The sequence below is a fragment of the Notolabrus celidotus genome, chromosome 10 (assembly GCF_009762535.1).
Source record: "Notolabrus celidotus isolate fNotCel1 chromosome 10, fNotCel1.pri, whole genome shotgun sequence".
NCBI classification, from domain to species: Eukaryota; Metazoa; Chordata; class Actinopteri; order Labriformes; family Labridae; genus Notolabrus; species Notolabrus celidotus.
In genome coordinates this window covers 4,230,598-4,252,131 of record NC_048281.1, presented here as the reverse complement: position 1 = coordinate 4,252,131, position 21,534 = coordinate 4,230,598, and the positions used below count along the sequence as shown (strand labels likewise).

The window sequence follows — 21,534 nt, the reverse complement described above, 5'->3', positions numbered from 1 at the left end:
TTGATTTTCCCTTTGTCTGGCTTTTAATTGTCTCCACACTAAGCGACTTCAACACAACATCTCAGAGCTGAAAAACACATGATCTCACCAGCCATGCAGTCATTTTACACATGCAACAAACGGAACAATAAAAGAGGAAAGCGCATCTGAGTGAAGATAAAATAGACTTTGTTATTCTGCTCTCTAGTGCTTTGTGTGTCTGTTTGTGTGCTTGCAAGTGTTGAGTCGTAACGGGAGATAAAATATTCAACAGAGTGCATCAGCTTCAGTCCACTGCACACAGCTGTTTACACATAAGTCACAAGCATACAGAGAGAGGCGCACACTCAACTCTAGTGGACCTCTCCCATAAATACACACACACACACACACACATACACGCACACACACTCACTCACACAGGGCTGAAGAAAGGAAGTAAGATATAAAGCCATACAGGAGAAGCCCAAGATGAAATCATCTTTCATCCCCTTATCTAATACTTTCTATTTCCAGCATTCAAAACGCTCACACTGATCTTTCTTTTCACAAAGCACACTATACTCAAGGATACACTTTTTCCCCTATAAAGCTACAAATGTGGGAATCCCCTTTCTTTCCAACGCTTCAGGTTACACTCAAACCAGAGCACCGCCCACCTTAACTCTGCTCAGGAAGTAAAGGAGTGAATTAATGAATAAATAAAAGCAGACATCAGCAGTGTAAGGAAATCACATGTTCATTGACACACTCACCAACACATACACACACACTAACCATTCCTTTCAATTATTCAGTCGTTTGTTTCAGACCTCTGTTCCCTGTTGACGTAAATCACAAACCCAGAGAAAAAAAAGAGATGTGAAATAACTCATAAGAAAATATTTAAATCCTTGATTAGCATTCTGAGTAATCTCTCCACACGTGTGAGCCGCATGTTGTCTTTCTATACAACACTACTCTGGTCATTGTTCAAAACAGACAAAGAAAGCACGACACAGTGTCAATCACAAAACTCATATCCTCTGAACATCAGCTTTAACAAACTCACAAAGAAATTGCTTTCCCATCACTGTGCCTGTTTCGCTTTCACATTTTACACTGAAGCGCAATGACCTGGCTTCAGGGCTGTAAAACAATTTCCTCACATGGGAGAAACAATCTCAGGACCCAATTACAATAAAGAATCCCCAAATTACAGATACAGGGTTCTTAGGGGGCACACAATCATGTAGTTTAGCATGTCATTATTGTGCTGAATCCTGCGAAGCAAACACTGAAACAAAAGGCAGAATATTACAGTAGGACTCATTCTGATTATTCACGCTAGCTGTGGATGCAACATGTAATTTAGGTCGCGTAACCTCGACTATTGGATGTGAAGTGAGAGCTGCCAAGCTGCCAGTTTTGTTCATTTTTAAATGACTAAGCTATCAGAACATCTGCTATGCTCTCATCTCTTTCACTCCGCACCTAGTTGTTGGCAGGCGGGCGGGCACATATGTACACACACACCACCTGTTTGGCATGAAGACAAAGGTTTGTTCTTAGTTGTGTAAATAGACGCTATGGTTCTCATCTGCATTAAAAACTTCTGTGTTATAGGAAGGGTAGGCCTACTTTGGGGGGGATAAGAAACATGGAGAGAAAGCAGCTTTGTGTCCGGCGTCTCAGAGGAGCCAGAAATAGTTTTGTCTTCATTCATCTGTTGCTACTCTTTAGCTCACAGATCTGAAATATTGGATACTGCCAACCAGACTGAGACAGAAATTATGCATCTTACTCTAAATAATTATCCAAGTAGGGGCTCCATTGATTCAGTCAGCATCATTCACGGCTGATGACTTGTTTCATTATCTTTGGAATCTGATTTTTGTCATTAAACTAAAAAGGTGGCATGTCAGTACAACAAGTCATTATCACAGTTTTTTAAATACCAAGTATTTATCACAATATTTTGGCATCTCATGCTGTCATCTTGTGTCTCAAACTGACATCCAAGGAAGAGTTTATTGTGTCATACAGATCAGTAGTACTTGTTTCTTTTCATCAAACATGGTCTTGGTCAAAATTGGTCTTTTTCAGAAGTCCGAAATATAAATTGTTAGGATTAGAGAGAGCTTCAGTTTAGCAGAATACTCATTCTCATTCCCTGTCCTTCATCCTGAACCAACTTTCTCAGTCTTTCTTTTAAGTCCCTCAAAGTGTTCAGTATTTCTGAGCATTTATTGTTCCCATAGATAGTTGAAACTGCAGCTGCTTGAATAGAGAAAAAGCTGAATGAAACTTTGTGCACCTGTTTGACGAACAAAGCAGCATGATAAGAGCAATGCTTGGCGACTTCTTGGGTATGAGAATAAAATGGTTGGTTTGAATATAAGCTGAGGAAACTCCAGAGTAATGTATTATTCAAGCGGCAACCTCTGGTCTCAAAATTTGAAGCCCATGCTGAAGTGTTATAAACTGCAATTCATCAAGAATCCGCTTCAGGCTGGCTGCAGAAACACTGCAAACCACATACACACAAATTCAAAGAAGATGATCTTTACAGCAGAAATAAACATGTTTACAGCCTGGTTCAAAAAACGTCTTGGCTCTTCATAGCTAATCCCTCTAATGGCACACACTGTACAGGGGGTACATTTTTTTTATAACGTGACAGTTCAGAAGATATTAAGATTACAAGTTTGTGCTCAAATAAGGACATGACTGACTTGACTCCCGGACGGGAACACATAGCTGTTGGCTAAGAGGCTCAAACTCCGCCTCTTTACGTCACACTTTGACTGGTTGAGTTCCACATTACCAATATGGCTGCTGCCGCTGATTGGCTTCGAAACAGCGCTCAGGAACAGATGGTGGACGTCACAGGTACTACGTCCATTATTTATACAGTCTATGGCAGGGGTGTCAAACATGCGGCCCGCGGGCCAAAACCGGCCCGCCAGAAGTTCCAATCCGGCCCGCGGGCCAACTTTGCAAAGTGAAAAAACTATAGAGAAGACATTAACTGCATTTTTTCAATAAAAGTAACTACTATTTCAGATTTGTTTGCTGGGGGTCGAATAAAATCATAGCGCTGATGGAGAGCACCTGAACAGCCCTCCGGGACTTTTTTTATAAGATGATCCAATTAGCACTAAAGTTTACATATATGTAAACTTTATATCTAAACTTATTACAGCAGGAACGGTGGATCCACAATCTTCAAAAGGAGCCACAAATTATACGCGTGCTTACCATACATGTGCATGCCTTACAGGTGCACTCAGTCACTACCAACACCCGCACTATCCCTTCATACAACACTGTCTAGCAAGCAGACTGTTCATGTTTGAGCTGAGGGGTCCAAAATAGTCAACTTTACCTTGTTCATTATTATAGTCTCTCTGTTCTTTTGCAGTAAACATTACACACTGTGTGTCAGTTGAATGGCTAACCTGTGTGTTTGGTGTGTCCGCCGCAGGTTTCAGGGCTTCAAGAGTAAAATATTTGGCCCCACTATGAGACTCAGCATGGCAAAACTACAACAGTTGTTTCTGTAGAAAGATAGTTCATTAAATGTGAACATTTTCTGAATGTTCTTGTACTTTTTTTGCACTAAAACAAAGGGAAAAATGTAGAGTTGTCAGTATTTATAGGTTATTATGTTGTGATTTTACTGGTCCGGCCCACTTCAGTTCAACTTGGGCTGTATGTGGCCCCTGAACTGAAATGAGTTTGACACCCCTGGTCTATGGTATTATTATGAGTCTCAGCAGAATGTTCAGTGGCCAGTTGTTGTCATTTTGAATCTAAGGGTTATATATTCCATTTTTAGTTTATATTGGTGTGTATCATTTGTGGACTGTATATTATGATACATGCTTTTATTGAATCTTAATATCTATTATATCTATTCTACTGTGAATGCAAAACCCCAACAGGGGACAAGAGTTGAGCATTTACAAAAGCTATGAACTCTACATCAGTTTCATGCTTTGTAGTGGAACTCTGTGTAAATGCATCATCCCTTAAATTCAAACATTCGAAGTCTCTGCTCTATGTGAACATCACAGTGGGATTGTAGGTTTGTATGAATCATTTAGTTTTATGAATTTTATATGTTGGCAATGCATACAGTGTCAAATTTCCATGTATTGTTCCAAAATAAATGTAATAATAATAATAGTCAAGCGCAACATAGCGAAGATGCTTCCCTGTGTCTGTCTTTCACATAATGTTCGATCTGGAAAATCCCACAGCCGTCGTTAGAGTGGCACCCAGGAGGGAGTGCTGCTTGGAGTTCCTGTCCCAGAACATTCTAGAGGTGTTCCAGGTTTCCAGCCAATCATTCAGGCTTCTGCCAAATGTGTGTGTTTGTGCATCTGTGTGTATCCCAGGTCCAACGTAGCTGATAGCTTTCACATGTGAGTCGTGGCTCCTGTCCAGATCCTCTCATGTGATTGGTGGGATGTGTCCTGACTTACACCCACTCATCCGTCTCCTCTGCTCCTCTCTCGCCCGTCTTCTGCTCCAGATTCAGAGATAGCATTAATGTGATTGTAAAAATGTTACATTTAGTTAGAGTGACAGCAACTAGACTGCCAAATATTCTGGAAAGGGATGAACAAATGTATCAGTTTGGACTAAAGTGTGCTTCAAATGGTAGGCCTTTTATTTATGCTATCGGAATCCAAGCCAACATTTGTCAGGACACAAGTTGTTTCTGATATTGCCTGAAAGAAAAAGTAATATATACATTTAATTGATCAATAAATATTAATAATTTGACAGCTTTTTATCTTTTATAAAACTTTGCAAAAAAAGGAGCAGAAAATAAACTCAGAGAGAGAGAGGTGAGTTGTTCAAATGTTTGTGGCTCCTGCAGTACCCAATCCCCCTCCCCACCCCCTTGACTCCCTCCCCATCAGAAGAACTTAATCACTCTCCTGTCTACTGCCAAGGCTCCTGTAACAAACACCCCCCTGAACACACACACACACATGCACACTCCATCTATCCTGCCTCTCCACCTCCCGTTTCTCCCTGACCTCATTGCCCTCATAGATTTGTTACCCCCTCTTCTTCTACTTCTTCTCTGTCGCTCTTTTTCAAAGTTTATCCCCTACCTGTCACGAACTTTGGAAATATAAGGCACTAACACTTATCTCCTGCAAGTATTTCTTTAACTTTATTAGATTTGAAAGCTAATACGTTCCACTACAGTAAATGTTTCATGACTCCACGGCCAGTTAAACCACAGATCAGGTATTGTGCTCAGTCCAAACACAAGTCTAAAATTGGAATCTGATGCCATTTGAAGAATGTTGTTTCCCACACTGATAACTGTTTGGAGATCTTGCAGGACATCAACTCTATGTTCTCTTTGGTTTACATTGAAGAACATTGAGATAGTGAGAAAATGAATTGGCCCTTAAGGCAGAAGTGTGAATCACAAAGCCGTGTCCACAGTGGGCCACGTCACAAAGATCTTCATGTATGAAAATCCGGAACCACAAGCACTAATCCAGAATAATTAAGAGTTATATAAACCACATAAGCTTTCTCAGTTCACTTCAGCAGTGCATTAGTGTATCACTCCTTTGTTTCCCACCTTCTGATACAACATGTGGAACCACTCAGGACTGGGCACTGGTTCATTGTGGGTGTTTATATGTGTCTGTGGGCAAAAAGCTTGTTTTTTCCAAATATTTAGGTGTGGCTCACCACCAATTTGCAGTTTTTCCACAGAAATGCCCTCCTCCTGTTTCTCTTTTTTCATACCTATCTCATTATCCATCTCAAGAAGCTTCCATCCCTTATAAGGGTATCGAAAGACATTCAGCTGTAGGGTCATAAACCTCGGTGGCTATCTGTGTCTTTAATGTTTCGTGATGTTGATTAGCTTGTGTTATTTTTAAACCAAAGAAACAAAAGAGGGTCTTAAATTGAGTCACCACTTTTCCAACATGACCCAACATTTACATTCACTCTGCTCATCGACCTGCATTATAACAAGGCCCAACAGTACTGATTGGCCCTTGGAAATAGTTCAGTTCTTTACCTTTGTTAGCATATCCCTGCTTTTTAATCTGGAGAGCTGTCTTTCTTTTCTCCAGAGCAGTTAATGGCATACTTAGCTTAATGGTTTCTACCACACTTAAACTCATTTCCTTTGTAGCTGACTACTGTTCACTGATGTAGTTAGCCGTTCATTGCCAGCAGCTTCTTTTTATCATCTCGGTTGTTGTCGTACTTAGCTTCACACTTAAGGCTACAATTACATTCACATACCTTATGGTGCTTTGTTGCACAATCAGCTAATGAGCAATTCGCTGTCTGTGCTTTCTTGACACACACAGAGCTTCTTTGCTTTTAGCGTCTCAGCTGTGTGCTACATGGCTGTGCTTTTAAAGCCACACTTTATGCTCTATTATTGGTGGCTTTTTAACTACAGACGTGTTTGGTCTTTCACCCACAAACTCTCTTTCCCTTCTGCCAGACACTGAAATATGTGGTCTATAGCACTTAAAGAAAAAACAGATATTATTGGTTGCTCGCTGTACAATCCGCTAATTAGGCTTTTAGTCCCCAAAGAGTTTCCTGCTATAAAGAAGATATTCTCCCACCCACTCATCTACAGAAGAGAGAGAATAATTAGTCCAGCACTCTAAGCTGCAGACAAATCCAACCTACACTTGTGGTTGTGAAGCCCATTTGAGTGATTGACCATTCAAATCACTGGCAGTGAGTTTCATCTAAACACACTTCTTTTTCTTCTCATGTGGAATCAAACACTTCAACTTCCTTACCGCTCTCCATACTGCTATCAAATTTTACTTGCTTGTTTTCAGGTGTGGTTTCAATTAGAGCTCATTCTCTTCTTGTGTTGAAGCAGACTTTTTAAACTTGCTTATAAACTAGGGATGAAAGATATATCAATATCAATCAATCAATCAATCAATCAATCAGTCAATCAAACGTTATCTCAAGACTTTTTTTCAAACAGAGCAGGTCTGGACCACTCTATGTTAAATTATGAACAGAGACCCAACACCAACACAGGATAAGACTCAGTCTGACCCCACCTTAATCCACCATGAGCATTGCACCTTGCAGTATTTAGCTAGTTACAGCGCCGAGGACAAACTTCCTTTAACAGGCAGAAACCTCGAGCAGAACCAGACTCATGTTAGACAGCCATCTGCCTCGACCGAGTTGGGTCTGGAAAGAGGGATAGAGAAGAATAAGAGATAGAGGGAGTGGTGATGGAGTTGTGATTTTATCATTTTTTGGTGCTGTATTGATTCCAAAAATGTATGCAACTCCTTTGCACAGAGTACACCAAAAGGAGTGCTTGGACACTGAAAGTTACAGAGAATGTCTTTAAATCGAATGCTGATTGCAAACATTGGCTAAAAATCAATATAGACATCCCGCCTCCATCTCCACTCGATATGAGCTATGAGGCAAAAATGCCACTTATAGCACTGATAGAGCCAGGGTATAGGCCAATGCGATCTGGTTGGTGGAGCTGCGGGAGTGATGTCACACCACTTGCGTTGACCAAATCACAGATTTAACTTTCTGTTAAAACGTCAAAGTTCCAGCAGAAAAGACTCTTGTGTTGATTTGGAAAAGTTTGGCTTCACTCGGGATGGCTGTTGTCCCGTCCATTATTTTACACACACATTTTGTGCTGTGACAGTTTGGCATTAAAAATGACTTGTGCTTATGCTCACTGTGTTGCAATGCATTAAATTGTTAAACCAAAATCACATTGACTGCTTCCAAAATTTGGATGAACATTGTTATAAGCTACTATTTTATTACAAGTATATTGGTCTATACACAGAGCTGTTCAGAGCTGCTGAGGACATTTTAATAGTTAACAGATGCAGACAGCAGGCGAATAAGCTTGTGGTAACAGTTAATAGTCGTTAACTATCAGTGGAGGTCCCTGTTTTAAAGAACACACACACACACACACAAACAGTCTTTCAGTGCCAGCGTCAGTCAATCACATGATCATTAAGTCAAGGAAACCCCCTTCGACAAAATCATGGACCATGTCACTAATAATTTCAATAAAGGGTCGACATTCTCTCTCTTCCCTGAACACACACACACACACACACTTTCATTCACACACGCTCACATACTGTGTCAGTAGTCATTATTTAGGCTGACAGGGGTAGATTTATACCCAGAGCTCTTTCCATAATTGAACAGTTTTCGTCTCTCTGTTTCCGCCTCAGCCTGCTCAGTCAGCAGCTTTACAATGAGCCCAGGGGCCTATGACAGTGTGTGTCTGTGAATGTGTGTATGTGTGTGAGTGTGTGGTTAACCGAAGTGAACACCTTCCCAGTTACTCAGTTTGAGGTGCGTTCCTGAGAAAGGAAGAGCTGGAGAGTCATGACTTGTTGATGAAACCTTGTGATGTTCATGATGACCCACCTGCAGAGTACAGATGCTGTTTCTTCCACATTAATGTTTGAATCATGCTCCTTGAAACATGACCAACTACTGCTGTCATGCCTTCCATTTCAGCAATGGGTTGGTTAATCTTCTATTTAGTCGTTTTAAATTCAGCACTTTAGTAGGTGCTATGTCGGAGTTTTTTTGAGCCAGTAGTGACTGTATTGATGGTTGACAAGGGGCTGGGACTTGAGAGGAGACAGAGGTTTGGAGACACTAAGTTTGAAGGTCTGTTAGTACAGTTGACTTCAAAGTAAGCCATATATCATATAGACCAGTGGTCCCCAACCGTTTTTCCTTCAAGTCCTTTTTTTTTTTACACAATTTTATCTACAGGCAGTTTTAAAAATGATCCAGCAAGTGTGTTATCATGGTTTTTAGTTGATATGTAAAAATTCAATTTTGACAGCCTCAGACCAAACAGAAGCCTCTTATGCACTGCAAATCTGCAACAGCACTAAAGCAGAGTTCTGACATCATTCTGCCTTTGTACTTACACACTTCACTCTAAAACAACTTAATATTGTTGTCCCAGTGTGTGCTTACAAATCTCATAACAGTGTACACTACCAGTCAAAAGTTTGGAAACACCTTTTCACGCAAAGGTTTTTATTTTTGAAATATTTTCAACACTGTAGATTAATACCGAAGACATCAAAACTATGAAAGAACATATATGGAATTATTGAATGAACCAAAAAGTGTTAAACAAAGCAGAATCTGTTTTATATTTTAGATTCTGTAAAGTAGCCCCCTTTTTCCTTCATGACAGCTTTGCACACTCTTGGTATTCTCTCAGTCTGCTTCATGAAGTGGTCTCCTGGAATGGTTTCTAATGAACATGAGCCTTGTCAAGAGTTCATTTGTAGAATGACTTGCCCTCTTAATGTGTTTGAGACCATCAGTTGTGTTGTTCAGAGGTAGGGTTAGTACACAGTTGATAGCCCTATTTGACTACTGTTGTAATCCAGATTATGGTAAAACCAGATTATTTGATAGTTTTGATGTCTTCAGTATTAATCTACAATGTTAAAAATAATTAAAATAAATAATTAAAAACATTGAATGAGAAGGTGCGTCCAAACTTTTGACTGGTAGTGTATGTCGAGACGTGAAAGGCATGGCTTGTTAGCACACAGCAGGTGTGCCACATACAAACACACACACACACACACACACACTCAGACATGCACTCAGGCACAACGCTGTTCTACCTTGCCGGCTCTGACACTAAACATCCTCAACATCTTCCTTCTGTTCTGCCTCTGATACCTCTGAGGGATCATCAGAAGCGGAATGACTTCGCCCCAACATTATGCGTCTATGTTTTACACATTGAGGATTGGGCATAACAGGGGTGTAAATATCCCGCCTTGAAATGGCAGTATGTAAGCACCTATGCCTCACGCCCCCTGAGATCTCTGGGACTGCCCCTAAGGAGGCCCGGACCCCAGGTTGAGAATGAATGATATTGACAGATGTGGTTGAGAGGTTCAGATCAATGACTTGAACTAGCAGAGGTGGCAGATGTCACTGAACATGGTCATGCCCTTTATTAAATAGACATAGACTTAATGTGTATGTCTAATAAATAGATGTTTTTAAATAAATGACTAAACACATTCATGTCTTTAGTTTATTTTCCAATTTAGATCAGTAGATAAATTAAAAACCTTACATTAAAGCAACTCTGACATCACCACTTTATTCATATTAATGACCAATCTGAGTATAATTAATTCACGTAAATTATTAAACTGACCTTTACAGTAGCTACAGCCGGAGCCTTGATGGATAGGAACAAGAGGGGGAAGGAGGATGATGAAGAGGATAAGGAGAGGGAGAAAAAAGAGAAAAGGAGGCGACAGAGCGCAAAGTTGGATTAGACGAGTGCAGAGGAGATAGAGACAGAGATGGGAGGCTGACAGGAGCTGTGTGTGGTCACTAATTAGGAAAATGGTGGTGAAAGGTGGAAAGGGTTATGTTCCCTTCTTCATGTTCCTCTCTCTCTCCATCTACAGTATGTGTCTTTGAGTCTCTGTCTCTCTCCCTCTCTCATTTCCATTCCTCCCTCTCCATACGGGGGGGCTAATTACGGAGGTAAAGGGCACCGAATTAAAACAGCTTAATGTCAGCAGCTGGGAGCTACTTATCCAATGTTAATATCTAATTCTGTGTGTGTGTGCATGTGTGTGCGTGTGTGTGCTGGGACGCCAATATGAGGCCATTCTGTTTTAGCTTACATAATAATCCAGCATGCTTTCACTGAGAGCAGGCTGTGCTAACAACTCAATAAAGTTTCACAAACACACAATACACATTTGACACGTTTAATGTGCTCAAAGCGAAACGCCACCAAAGGTCAAGAGTGCACATCCAACAAGACACTTACACACACATGTGCATAAACACACATGCAGATCACCAAGTGAGTCATGGAAACATCCAGAAGAAACCAAACAAGCAGTAAATCAACAGTGGTCTCAGATTTACTGAGCTGGTGGTTAGAACTGACATAAAATAACACCAGACAGAGTTACAGCACGGGGAGAAGCGCTGAAAGGTTGAGAGGAGAGAAGAAGAAAAAAGGACGAGACGCAATCTTAACAAAGAGAGAGAAAGATCTGGAAGAGTGGAAATCAAAATATGCCTCAGGGAGAGATGACAGAAAGAGCGAGAGAAAGAGTTATGGGGAAGAAAATTGCGGTTGTGGTAAAACAGAAACAACAGTAGATAGGGTTTCACCCCTGCTCCGGAGAGAGGGCTCTGCTGTGTACATGTGTGTGTGTGTGTGTGTGCGTGTGTGTGTGTGTGTGAGAGAGAGAGAGAGAGAGAGAGAGAACAAATTTCTGTATGTTTGTGCACAGAAGAATCTCCTTGTGGTGTTGATTGTGGTTTCAAATAGCAGAACCAAAAGTGGTCACATTTATGGAGACAAATGACAAAGAGAAGATGGAAAGAAGGAGGGGCGGGGGTTCCAGAGTGGAGTGATAGATGAAGAAAGTAAAAGAAAATATCAGACAGAGGGAAGTCATTTCGAGGAATATTTGGTTAAGGGTTTGTGGTGTCAGCCTTGTGTGCCACGCAGGCCCTTGCGTCAACATAGGGTGTGTGTGTGTGTGTGTGTGTGTAAGTGTGTGTGAGAGAAAGAGGACTGGCAAAGCATGCAGGGACATTAAAGAAATCTTAACCAACAGTAGAAAACTGCTTATTAAGATCAGAAGGTCTTGGGGTTACACTGACATACCCAACCGTTTACATGTGTGCGTGTCTCTGTGTGTTTGTGTATGTGCCCCTGTTTGATCTATCATACACTGGTCGCATGCTGCTGTGCACCAAGGTCAGTGTGAGTGCAGCATCTATCATCATAGCAATAAGAGTGTATGTGCATGTGTGTGTGCCAACCTGCAGCTGGTAAAATGAGTGGTGTTGCGCCGTGTGTTGCGGAGTGCCAGCTCAGTGCCTCGGCTCACTCTGTCACTGTCACCATCATGACAAACTTCAGCCTTAATACACAGTCTTAGAAAACAACAGTGTTGGGTGTGCAAACATCATTAGTCACTGTATGAAAACTAAATCTCACTTTACCAAAACATCACTGCTGGTCTGTGAAAATATTTGTCTTTTCCAGTGTGCCGTGAAGCAGCTGTAGGACAAATTGTGCATATTTTCAACTGGAGAGCTCAGCTTGGGTTATTGTGAGCTCAGATCTATTTAAAGTTATGACACAACTTGACAGTGAAACATGATAATAGCAGATGACTTATGCCAACGTTTGCTTAAAGTATTTTTATACTTTAAAATGTGACACTTAATACCTTGTTTGTGCTACTGCTAATTAGCATGCTTATATAGTAGCTGAACATATCTTTTAAGGTTTCTTGATGAGTTAAGCACACACTGAATGTAGGAGTGGATATCCACTCTGATTACCGTTGAGCAGCCTCAAGTTCAAGTCCATGCTCTGAAAACCAACATGGTATGCTACGTTGGTTTTTAGAGCATGGACCGGTAATATTTGGGGGTGGAGCTTAAGAGTATGTAGGGTTTTGATAAGTGGGTAGGATGATCTGTTTGTACAATTAATCTCAAATTAAGCCAATATATGAATTAAACTAGTCTTCTAATGTTGCATTCACACTAGACGTAAATGGTCGCGCTATTCGTGCGAATACAGACGGAGGAGGGGTTCCCACGCCACAGCAGTCTGTTGTCATCAAACAAGGTTGAGCTCGCAGACATTGAATGGGGAAGCCGGTTATGCTAAAGGGGGCAGAGCTAACTTCCTACTACAACCCATAGCTGACAGACAAAGTTTTTCACAACTCAGCAGATAATCCTCCTCACTCTCTGTCCTCACAGTGAGCTCCTGTTTATTCCTGATCCCATAAAAACAGGTAGAGTCACAGAGTTTGGGGAAGCTGCACAGAGATAGAATCAAAGTGTCCCATATGTTCCAGATGAGTGAATCTCTGCTGGTCCATACGTAACACCTCACGTCACCGGGTGATCTGCACACTGATTGGCTATTGCGGTGCGATGGATTTGCTGGAGTTCAGATATTTCAACTCTTACGAATCATTCGCGCAATTCATGTGATTCACGCCGCTAGACCACTACGCATCTCTACATTGACTTTACATGTAATTCATTCGCGTGAATGATTTTATTTGTGTTTGGGGTGAACACCCCATCACAGCATCAACACCACAGACATGGTTGAGAGGTGTGCACTAGCTGAGATGACAGCTAGCACACAGCTAGCAGCCCCTCGTCAAAACTGAAAATGGTCATGCCCTTCCTTAACTGTGCATAACTTGTGGTGTGATGTAATTAAATTATATAAAGATGTCTCCCCTGAAAACATAGATAGGAACTTTATTTGTGGAGAACAATACATTTCTTAAAATGATGCAGTAAACATCTATAATTCTGCTTTAAAGTAAAGCATTTTAATATAGGGTCTAATGGGAAACATCCCTCTTTTGGAACCAGCCTCAAGTGGCCATTTGAGGAACTGCAACTTGTGGCACTTCTTCTTTGGCTAATTTTTTCTAAACTCTATAATTGGCCGCCTTTTAAGCAGCACCTGTTGGTGACAGCAGGATGGTAGTAAGTTGTGGTTAGGAAGCGTTCTCCTTATAATAATGATGAAAATAATTGTTGGTGATGTTGTAAACAAAAGTGAATACGGAGGGTTGCTGCAGGGGGAGTGATGGGTCAAACATCATTTACCAATTTGGATCTCATAGGAAAACATTGTGGCAAAGTTTTGTTCAAAAGTTTTAACGACGTGTTCTAACCTTGAGTATGTTTTTACCATTTTGTCAGAAACCACCACCATACCTGACACCGCTACGCCCACCCTGCCAAGAGAGGAACAAACAACTGCTGCATGGAGACCAGGTAAACACTCACACACACACACACACACACACACACACACACGCACACACATAAACATACAACATCTCCACACTCACTCATTTCCTCCAAGCGCACATACTTAATTGAGTCTCTGTCTCTCGTCCACACACACTTGCACACACACTCCCACTCTTAAGGTCAAACTCATGATGTCATCGAGTACCACGGGGGCCGCTGGGCTTTGAAGTCTGTTGGATTCAAGAGTCCCACAGGAAGCTCTGTTTGAGTGAAATAGGCTCTCACAGCCGGAGCATCTCACCTTCACACAAACACACACACACACACATATTTACACACCGTTCACATACAGTATGGAAAAAGATTCCACAGGTATGGTGATGTAGTTTAAGAAAGCTCTCGTAGGTCAATGCTCTCTAAGTTTTTATTATCCCTTTAATTCGTATCCAAACTCTCTTTAATGTACTGCTCTTCTCACTAAATCTTCCATCTAGCCCATCCCCTCTCCAAATAATCTTCCTCTTGCTGTAATATTTGTATTCAGCATGATTTATTGAGACGTCATCTACAAGAGTACTACTGCCAAAACATCTAAGCACAATGGGAATCACTCTCAAAGAAGTATCAAAACACAGAGGAGCTGAGCACTGTGGCATAAAGGGATGATAAGAAACTGAGAGAAAAGAAGACTTAGAATATGATATGGTGCTAAAATGACTTCAAACGTGTTGAGAAAAAGTGACAGGCAAAGAAATGCACTATCAAACATCTCTATTTGTTATCTGTGTCTCCTCCACAGCTACCACCCCGTCGCTCTCGGCTGTGTGTGACTTTGAGCAGAGCTTGTGCGGCTGGTCGGCTGATCCTCAGTCAGGTGTGAGCTGGTCCCTGCACACAGCCAGCAGCAGTTCCACAGGACACGGAACACACGGGACGAGGCAGGATCTGGCGCTGGGATCAGACAGTGAGTACAAATTTGTTGGTAACCAACAACACATTACAATAACATAACGTGTACAGCCAAACACAATGACTGTGCAGATTGTAGGCATGTATCTTGAGAAATAGTTGTTAAAGCTTTGTAACAAGGGTTTTCATGGCTAATCAATCTCCACATTTATGACATCATCAATGCAAATATAGCATTGGAAAGTTCAGAAAATGAAGAATGTTCATGACTGAAATAATATGTTTTCAAATCACTTCACTGTATTCTAATATTGTCGGTCAGTTTTTCCAAATCAAGTTGCCAAAAAAGACCTGGTGTTAAATGGGGCAACTAAATTATTCCTAATAGTTTGATATAAATTGATTCTAATGCCTGATTCTAAAAGATATCTATGTTTGTGTCTTGTATAAGTAGTGCTGGGTGATAATTCGATTTTTCTCAATATGAATATACTTTTTTTAAATGTAAAATTTGACAGAATTAAACATGTAATTACACCCCCAGCCACTTAAAATGGAGGGGGCGCTAATGAGCCTTAAACGCTAGTTGCCACCCAACATTAGACAGAAGAAGAAGACGGCATTGAACAGCCAATCATGTCGCTGGATGAGAGGTAGGCGGGGCTTAAAGACATTCAGAGCTGAATGTAAACAGCTGAGACGAGCGACAGCGATATGGAAGAAAGCTCAAAACCTAGCAGCTCAAAGCAGAGTCGTTAGTCTGACACTGAGTCCACTCTGTGTTAACTATTAACTTCATACACTTCATTAAATAAACTTTCAGGATGTGGGTAAAGGAAGAGCACAGAGACAACTTCTGCTGTGCATTTCTAACATGTTTAATGTCCACCGTGACCGTAGGACGACTGAACACTGAATAACTGTGATGCATTCACTGTACTGTGGGAAACAACATCACTCTTGTCTGTAACCCTTAGTAAACTTAAAGGGGAGAGCACAACTCAAAACAGTACTCTACTAAACTGATACACAGAATACAATTTGATATATATATGTTGTAAATGTAAATCAAATTATGGAAATAACCTCAACCTGAGAAAAATAAGAATCTACAAACTAAAACTTCACAAAAATCTCATTTAACATTAAAGACCTGCTTCCTGTTAGCACCGTCAGAAATGATGGATTCAAGAAGTTCATCAAAAAACTAAATCCAGATACAAACTAACAAACTGTCTGCTTTCTTCAACTTTCACTCAGGACCAAAAATCCAAAAAACTTTAACTTTAAATGAAATAATGATTTGATATTTATTGTGATAATTATCGATATCCACTGATATGAAATATTTTATCGTGATAACATAATTTTCAATATCGCCTGGCACTATGTATAAGTAATCAGGTTTCTCATCCTACATTTATTTCTGAAACAATAACAAAAAAAAATCAATGCGTATTATTATTCTTATCTGTATTTGGAGACTTATCATCAAGCCCCTCACACAGACTTTCAGTAGTTTTTTTTGTTTTCAAATTAGTTAGACCTGACTGAAAATTTAAAGGGATAGCTTTTTGGAGTGGGGTTGCATGGGGGACTTGGTAACAGTAAGTGTGTTATCTATGGGGAATCCTGCTATTGCTTTTCAGTTCTATTTCTCTTTTAGAAACATTGCAAATAGTGCTAGGGGAAACATAAAACTTTTCTTAATGTACTGCAACTTACTCCAAATCGAGTATTACCCAAGTCATTTCTTTAGATTGCCTACCTTATGTGATAAAATTGACCCCATCTGCAGTGGTTGACATCCTAGCCTGTTATCCTTTGTTGGAAATAGAGTTACTATTGACGTTTACCTCATATGGCACCACCTTTAAAAATCCCTTAAACAAAAGAACTGTCTCTTTAAGGCAGGGTTTTCTCCTGTAATTAAACAAGTAATCAAACTTCTCTAAAATGTTCCTCTCTTTTCAGAATCATACACTCACAACTTTACGGGCCTTCTTACTTTCATCGTATTTCTCATTTCATAAACACAGACAAGAGAGCCCAGTCATGTTGGGATGTTTCACCGTTAGCACAAAGACTTCTGTAGCAGCTAATTAAGAGCAGAGAGGTCGTCCCGTGGTGGAATATTACACATCCTGGTGCTGGGGGGGAACCACTGACAACAACTATGATGCAAGGATTTCACTCTGATCTGCTTACGCCTTAATTGGACTTTTTAAAAAGATGTTTGGTTTTACAGTTGTACTTTCCACTAACCTAGTTTATTACTTTATTGTCTCGTTTCTCATTTTCCTCTATTTCTTTGATTCAGCTTCCACTTTCATCCAAAACTTTCAGTACCTTTTGTAACAGTCTGGCTTTCTTTATCTTCTTTTTCACTTTAGGTCTGTATTTTGTTCAATCCTGTCTCATATTTTGCCTGCTCATATCCTGTAATTATCTCCTCCTCTGTCTTCTTTCATCACACATCATATGAACCTCTAATGTCAGTCCAAATGTCTCTCTGCTTTCAGTCCTTAACATCTCATTCTCCTTCTTACCCCACCATGGCCTTAACATGCTACCCTAGTATATCATGTCTGTATTTTTATGTCACTTTCCACTTCCAGCCCTCTCACCCCATCACTGCGATCACCTCCTTCTCTCCGTACTGACCCTTCTCCCATCTCCCTCAGTGGTACTTGCCTTTTTCCACATCTGTCCACCTTTAATAAGACAGCAGGAGGATAAGCGAGACTGTTTAATCCATTACACTCGCTCACACACATTCACTGCTTCACATACCTCCCAACGTTACACTCCCCTTCTCAAGACACACACACACACACACATACTGTACTTACACACCAATAAGCCACACACACTTCGCCCAGAGCAGTCAGATAACTCAGATGATGGCTTTGACAGAAGTGCTGCCTTAGCTCTACCGCTCCCCCTGAGGCCACACACACACACACACACGCACACACACACACACTGAGAACACACACAATTTCACCACTACTCAAGGTGGGACTGACCGAGTATTAAACACACAAGGTTTGCTTTCTACACACACACACATACACACACACATAAACACACTCACACTCACACACACTCGACCTTGCTACCCACCAAGGTTTTCTCTGTATCTGTTGAAGCCATCTACTTTATGGTTGGCTGAGCAGCTCCTTTATAAACAGACAGGGCCGTGACATAAGGCAAGGCTCTACATCACACTAAGCTGCTGTGTGTGATGCATGTGTGCCTGCTAACTCATTCATTTAAATGTGTTTCTCAGTGCTTTTATTAGTGTGTTTGTGTGTGTCTGAGTGTGTGTAATTGACATAGCAGCGTCCCTGTCTCCGTGTTAGACAGCAACATGACATTAAGTCTTGTTCAACAGCAACATTAGCGCAGCACCCTGTCTGGAAGCTGTCTCCATATGCAAATCAAATCCCCAACCCTTGTCATTGAAAAGGGTTTTAAAAAAGAAAATCCAACCTGAGCAGAGCTCATAAGTTATTCTTTTGATCTCAGACAGGGCGGGACTGAAACTCTACACCCTGTGGAGATTTCCATCGAAGGAAACTCTTCACAACACAGTTGGGTGTAGTTTAGTTATTGATAAGAGGAGGAAATGAGAATAAGGGAGGGTTCAAAGACTGCAACTGACATCAGAATATCAGCGTCCTGAAGATATTACTTTGAGAATTAAATGAAAAACAATAAACATTTTCAGTAAACAACCTGACTCAGGGCTTTGTCAGTTTTGTTCTGAAATAATAGTTTGTTGCCATATAAGAGATATAAGTACACAAATTCGGACATACTTTAAGAGGGATCTCAAAAAAACCACCTGACTGCACAAACATTTGATCTTGTCACGACTTGGTGCTTAAAAACCTCGCTGACACTGTTGAAAGATGTGTGATGCCTCTTTTGCACATGATCTTAGTGTTGTTGCAGGAATGTAAATAAGTGACTAATTTCATAGAAGTCCAAATGGAAACTTAAATTCCAACTATCTTACTATTCTAAAGGTAAGAGATCTGTCAGAAAACATTTAAGTGGATCAAAGTTTATCTTACTCGGCTAAACAAGGGATCACAGAGTCTGCAGTTGAGTTTCCATTTTCTTTTTGTTGAGTGCAAGCTGCAACCTCCGGTCTAAAAATATGAGTCCAATGCAGAAGTGCTAAAAACTGCAGTTCATTAAGGATCATTACACATGAATGGGAAAAGCCGATCGTTACAGAGCAGAATAAAACGAGGGTTAAGCCGGCACACACTATATGGGGGGGGAATTTTTTTTCTAAAGGCGGGCAATTTCAAAGATATGAGATTCCGAGGCTTCCAATGGAAGAGGCAACAGCTGACGTGATTAACAGGCGGAACACTGTAGCTGTTGGCTAGAGGCTCAAAGCCCGCCTCTTTACATCCACAATCGCTCGACTACTAGGGGCAATATGGCACCCATCCTTTGATCCTCCTGCAGCCTTTAGTATTCCTAATGCCCTGTGTTGGTTATGCATTGCTTCAGTCAAGTGGTTGATAACCATTTCTCTAACCTGTGAACACAGCCCACGACTTGATCCTCCATTTGCAGATCAAACTACGACCAAACTGTGTAGCATTTCGAGATGCCATTTCTTATCTGTGCTTGATAACATATGGCCCTGTCTAATGGTGGCTGCCTGCACTAAAGCTTATACACAACATGAAACCATCATTTTGGGTCTTAATAGGAATATTAATATATATATTTTTAAACTTCAGTTCTGGTGCTGACTAGCAAGAGTGACAACGTTTGATTGTGTAGTCATCTAAACACGCACATCCCAGTGAATGCAACTCAGTCCAATCAGGACGGTGTTATGGTTTGATATTAGACAATGCTGCAAAGCTAAACCCTTATCATCATGTAGAACAATCAATCTGTGATATATCATTAGAGCAGATAAGGAAAAAATCTATATGCATTGTTTCTTGCTCAGTTAAACTAGATACAAGTTGAAGTTACAAAATGCAATGTGTTTATTTGTTTTGATTAGGGATGTTGGGATTCAGTGTGATACCCATGAAAACCTATAAAAGGTCAAGTCATACCTAAAGTGAAAGCATCACAAGTGAAAAATGTTGTTTTGTATATCGCCATAGTTTACCATGCAATTCTTCTGCACGTCTTCTATGCCTATTCTCAACTTTGTAGTTATAGTTCTGCATTTAAACCCTGATAGAACACACTTTAAAAAGACTCCTCATATATGTGTGCTAAAAGATGAACTCACAAGCAACTTGCAGGTACACATACACAATGACTGACAGATGAACTCAAACACACACACTCTCACACACATACAGATACATACATAAATGAGACTCGTGTAAACAGACACCATCAACACACACACACTAATACACACATTGCCCTCGCTCCCTCAGAGCCAATCTGCATCCCTGCCTCTCCCTCCCATGGAGACTTGTTAATTAATTCCCTCCCTTTGTACGTTCGCCAAGATCAAACGCAGAGAGACAGAAAAACACTGCAACTTTCTCTAACTGTACTTAATGAGCAACGGTAATTTAGGTCCCCGTTTCCAACGCCTCCGAGTGAAGAAACAGAGTTACCTCAACCCAAATCCATTATTCATTAACTGGGATGTGCTGCTAAATCACTCCGATGTTGTCCTGTTTTTGGCAGAGAGGAACAGATGGATAGATAGATAGATAGATAGATAGATAGATAGATAGATGGATGGATGGATGGATGGATGGATGGATGGATGGATGGATGGATGGATGGATGGATGGATGGATGGATGGATAGATAGATAGATAGATAGATAGATAGATAGATAGATAGATAGATAGATAGATAGATAGATAGATAGATAGATAGATAGATAGATAGATAGATAGATAGATAGATAGATGGAAGGAAGGACGAATTGAAGGAAGGACTGAATGATGGATAGATGGATGGATGAAGGGAAGGATGGATTGACGGAAGGATGGATGGATGGATGGATGGATGGATGGATGGATGGATAGATAGATAGATAGATAGATAGATAGATAGATAGATAGATAGATAGATAGATAGATAGATAGATAGATAGATAGATAGATAGATAGATAGATAGATAGAAGGAAGGAAGGAAGGAAGGAAGGACGAATTGAAGGAAGGACTGAATGATGGATAGATGGATGGATGAAGGGAAGGATGGATTGACGGAAGGAAGGATGGATGGATGGATGGATGGATGGATGGATGGATGGACAGTTGAATTGATCGATGGAAGGAAGGATCATGGTTGGATGGATGGATGAAGGGAAGGCATTACGGACGGATGGAAAGATGGATGGATGGAAGGATGGATGGATGCTTGGATGGATGGATGGATGGATGGACGGATGGATGGATGGATGGATGGATGGATGGATGGATGGACAGATGAATTGATCGATGGAAGGATGGATGGATGCTTGGATGGATGGATGAAGGGAAGGCATTACGGACGGATGGAAATATGGATGATGGAAGGATGGATGGATGCTTGGAGGGATGGATGGATGGATGGGTGGATGGATGGATGGATGGATAGATGGATAGATAGATGGATGGATGGATGGATAGATAGATGGATGGATGGGTGGATGGACAGACGGATGAATTGATGGAAGGAAGGAAGGACGAATGGAAGGACGGACAGAAGGATGGATGGATGGAAGGATGATGGATGGATGAATGGAAGGATGGATGGATGGAAGGAAGGAAGGACGAATTGAAGGAAGGACTGAAGGATGG

General features: G+C 40.8%; 1 protein-coding gene across 2 annotated transcripts in view; it reads left to right on the top strand.

Moving 5' to 3' along the window:
* The window catches only part of LOC117820823 (neuropilin-2-like), a 136,257-nt gene that overhangs the window by 87,932 nt on the left and 26,791 nt on the right, over positions 1–21,534 (top strand). For both annotated transcript variants that reach the window (XM_034694761.1, XM_034694762.1), the window contains exons 12-13: positions 13,771–13,845; positions 14,624–14,788. In XM_034694761.1, coding sequence (XP_034550652.1) covers positions 13,771–13,845; positions 14,624–14,788 — 240 coding nt within the window. The remainder of the gene's footprint in view (positions 1–13,770; positions 13,846–14,623; positions 14,789–21,534) is intronic.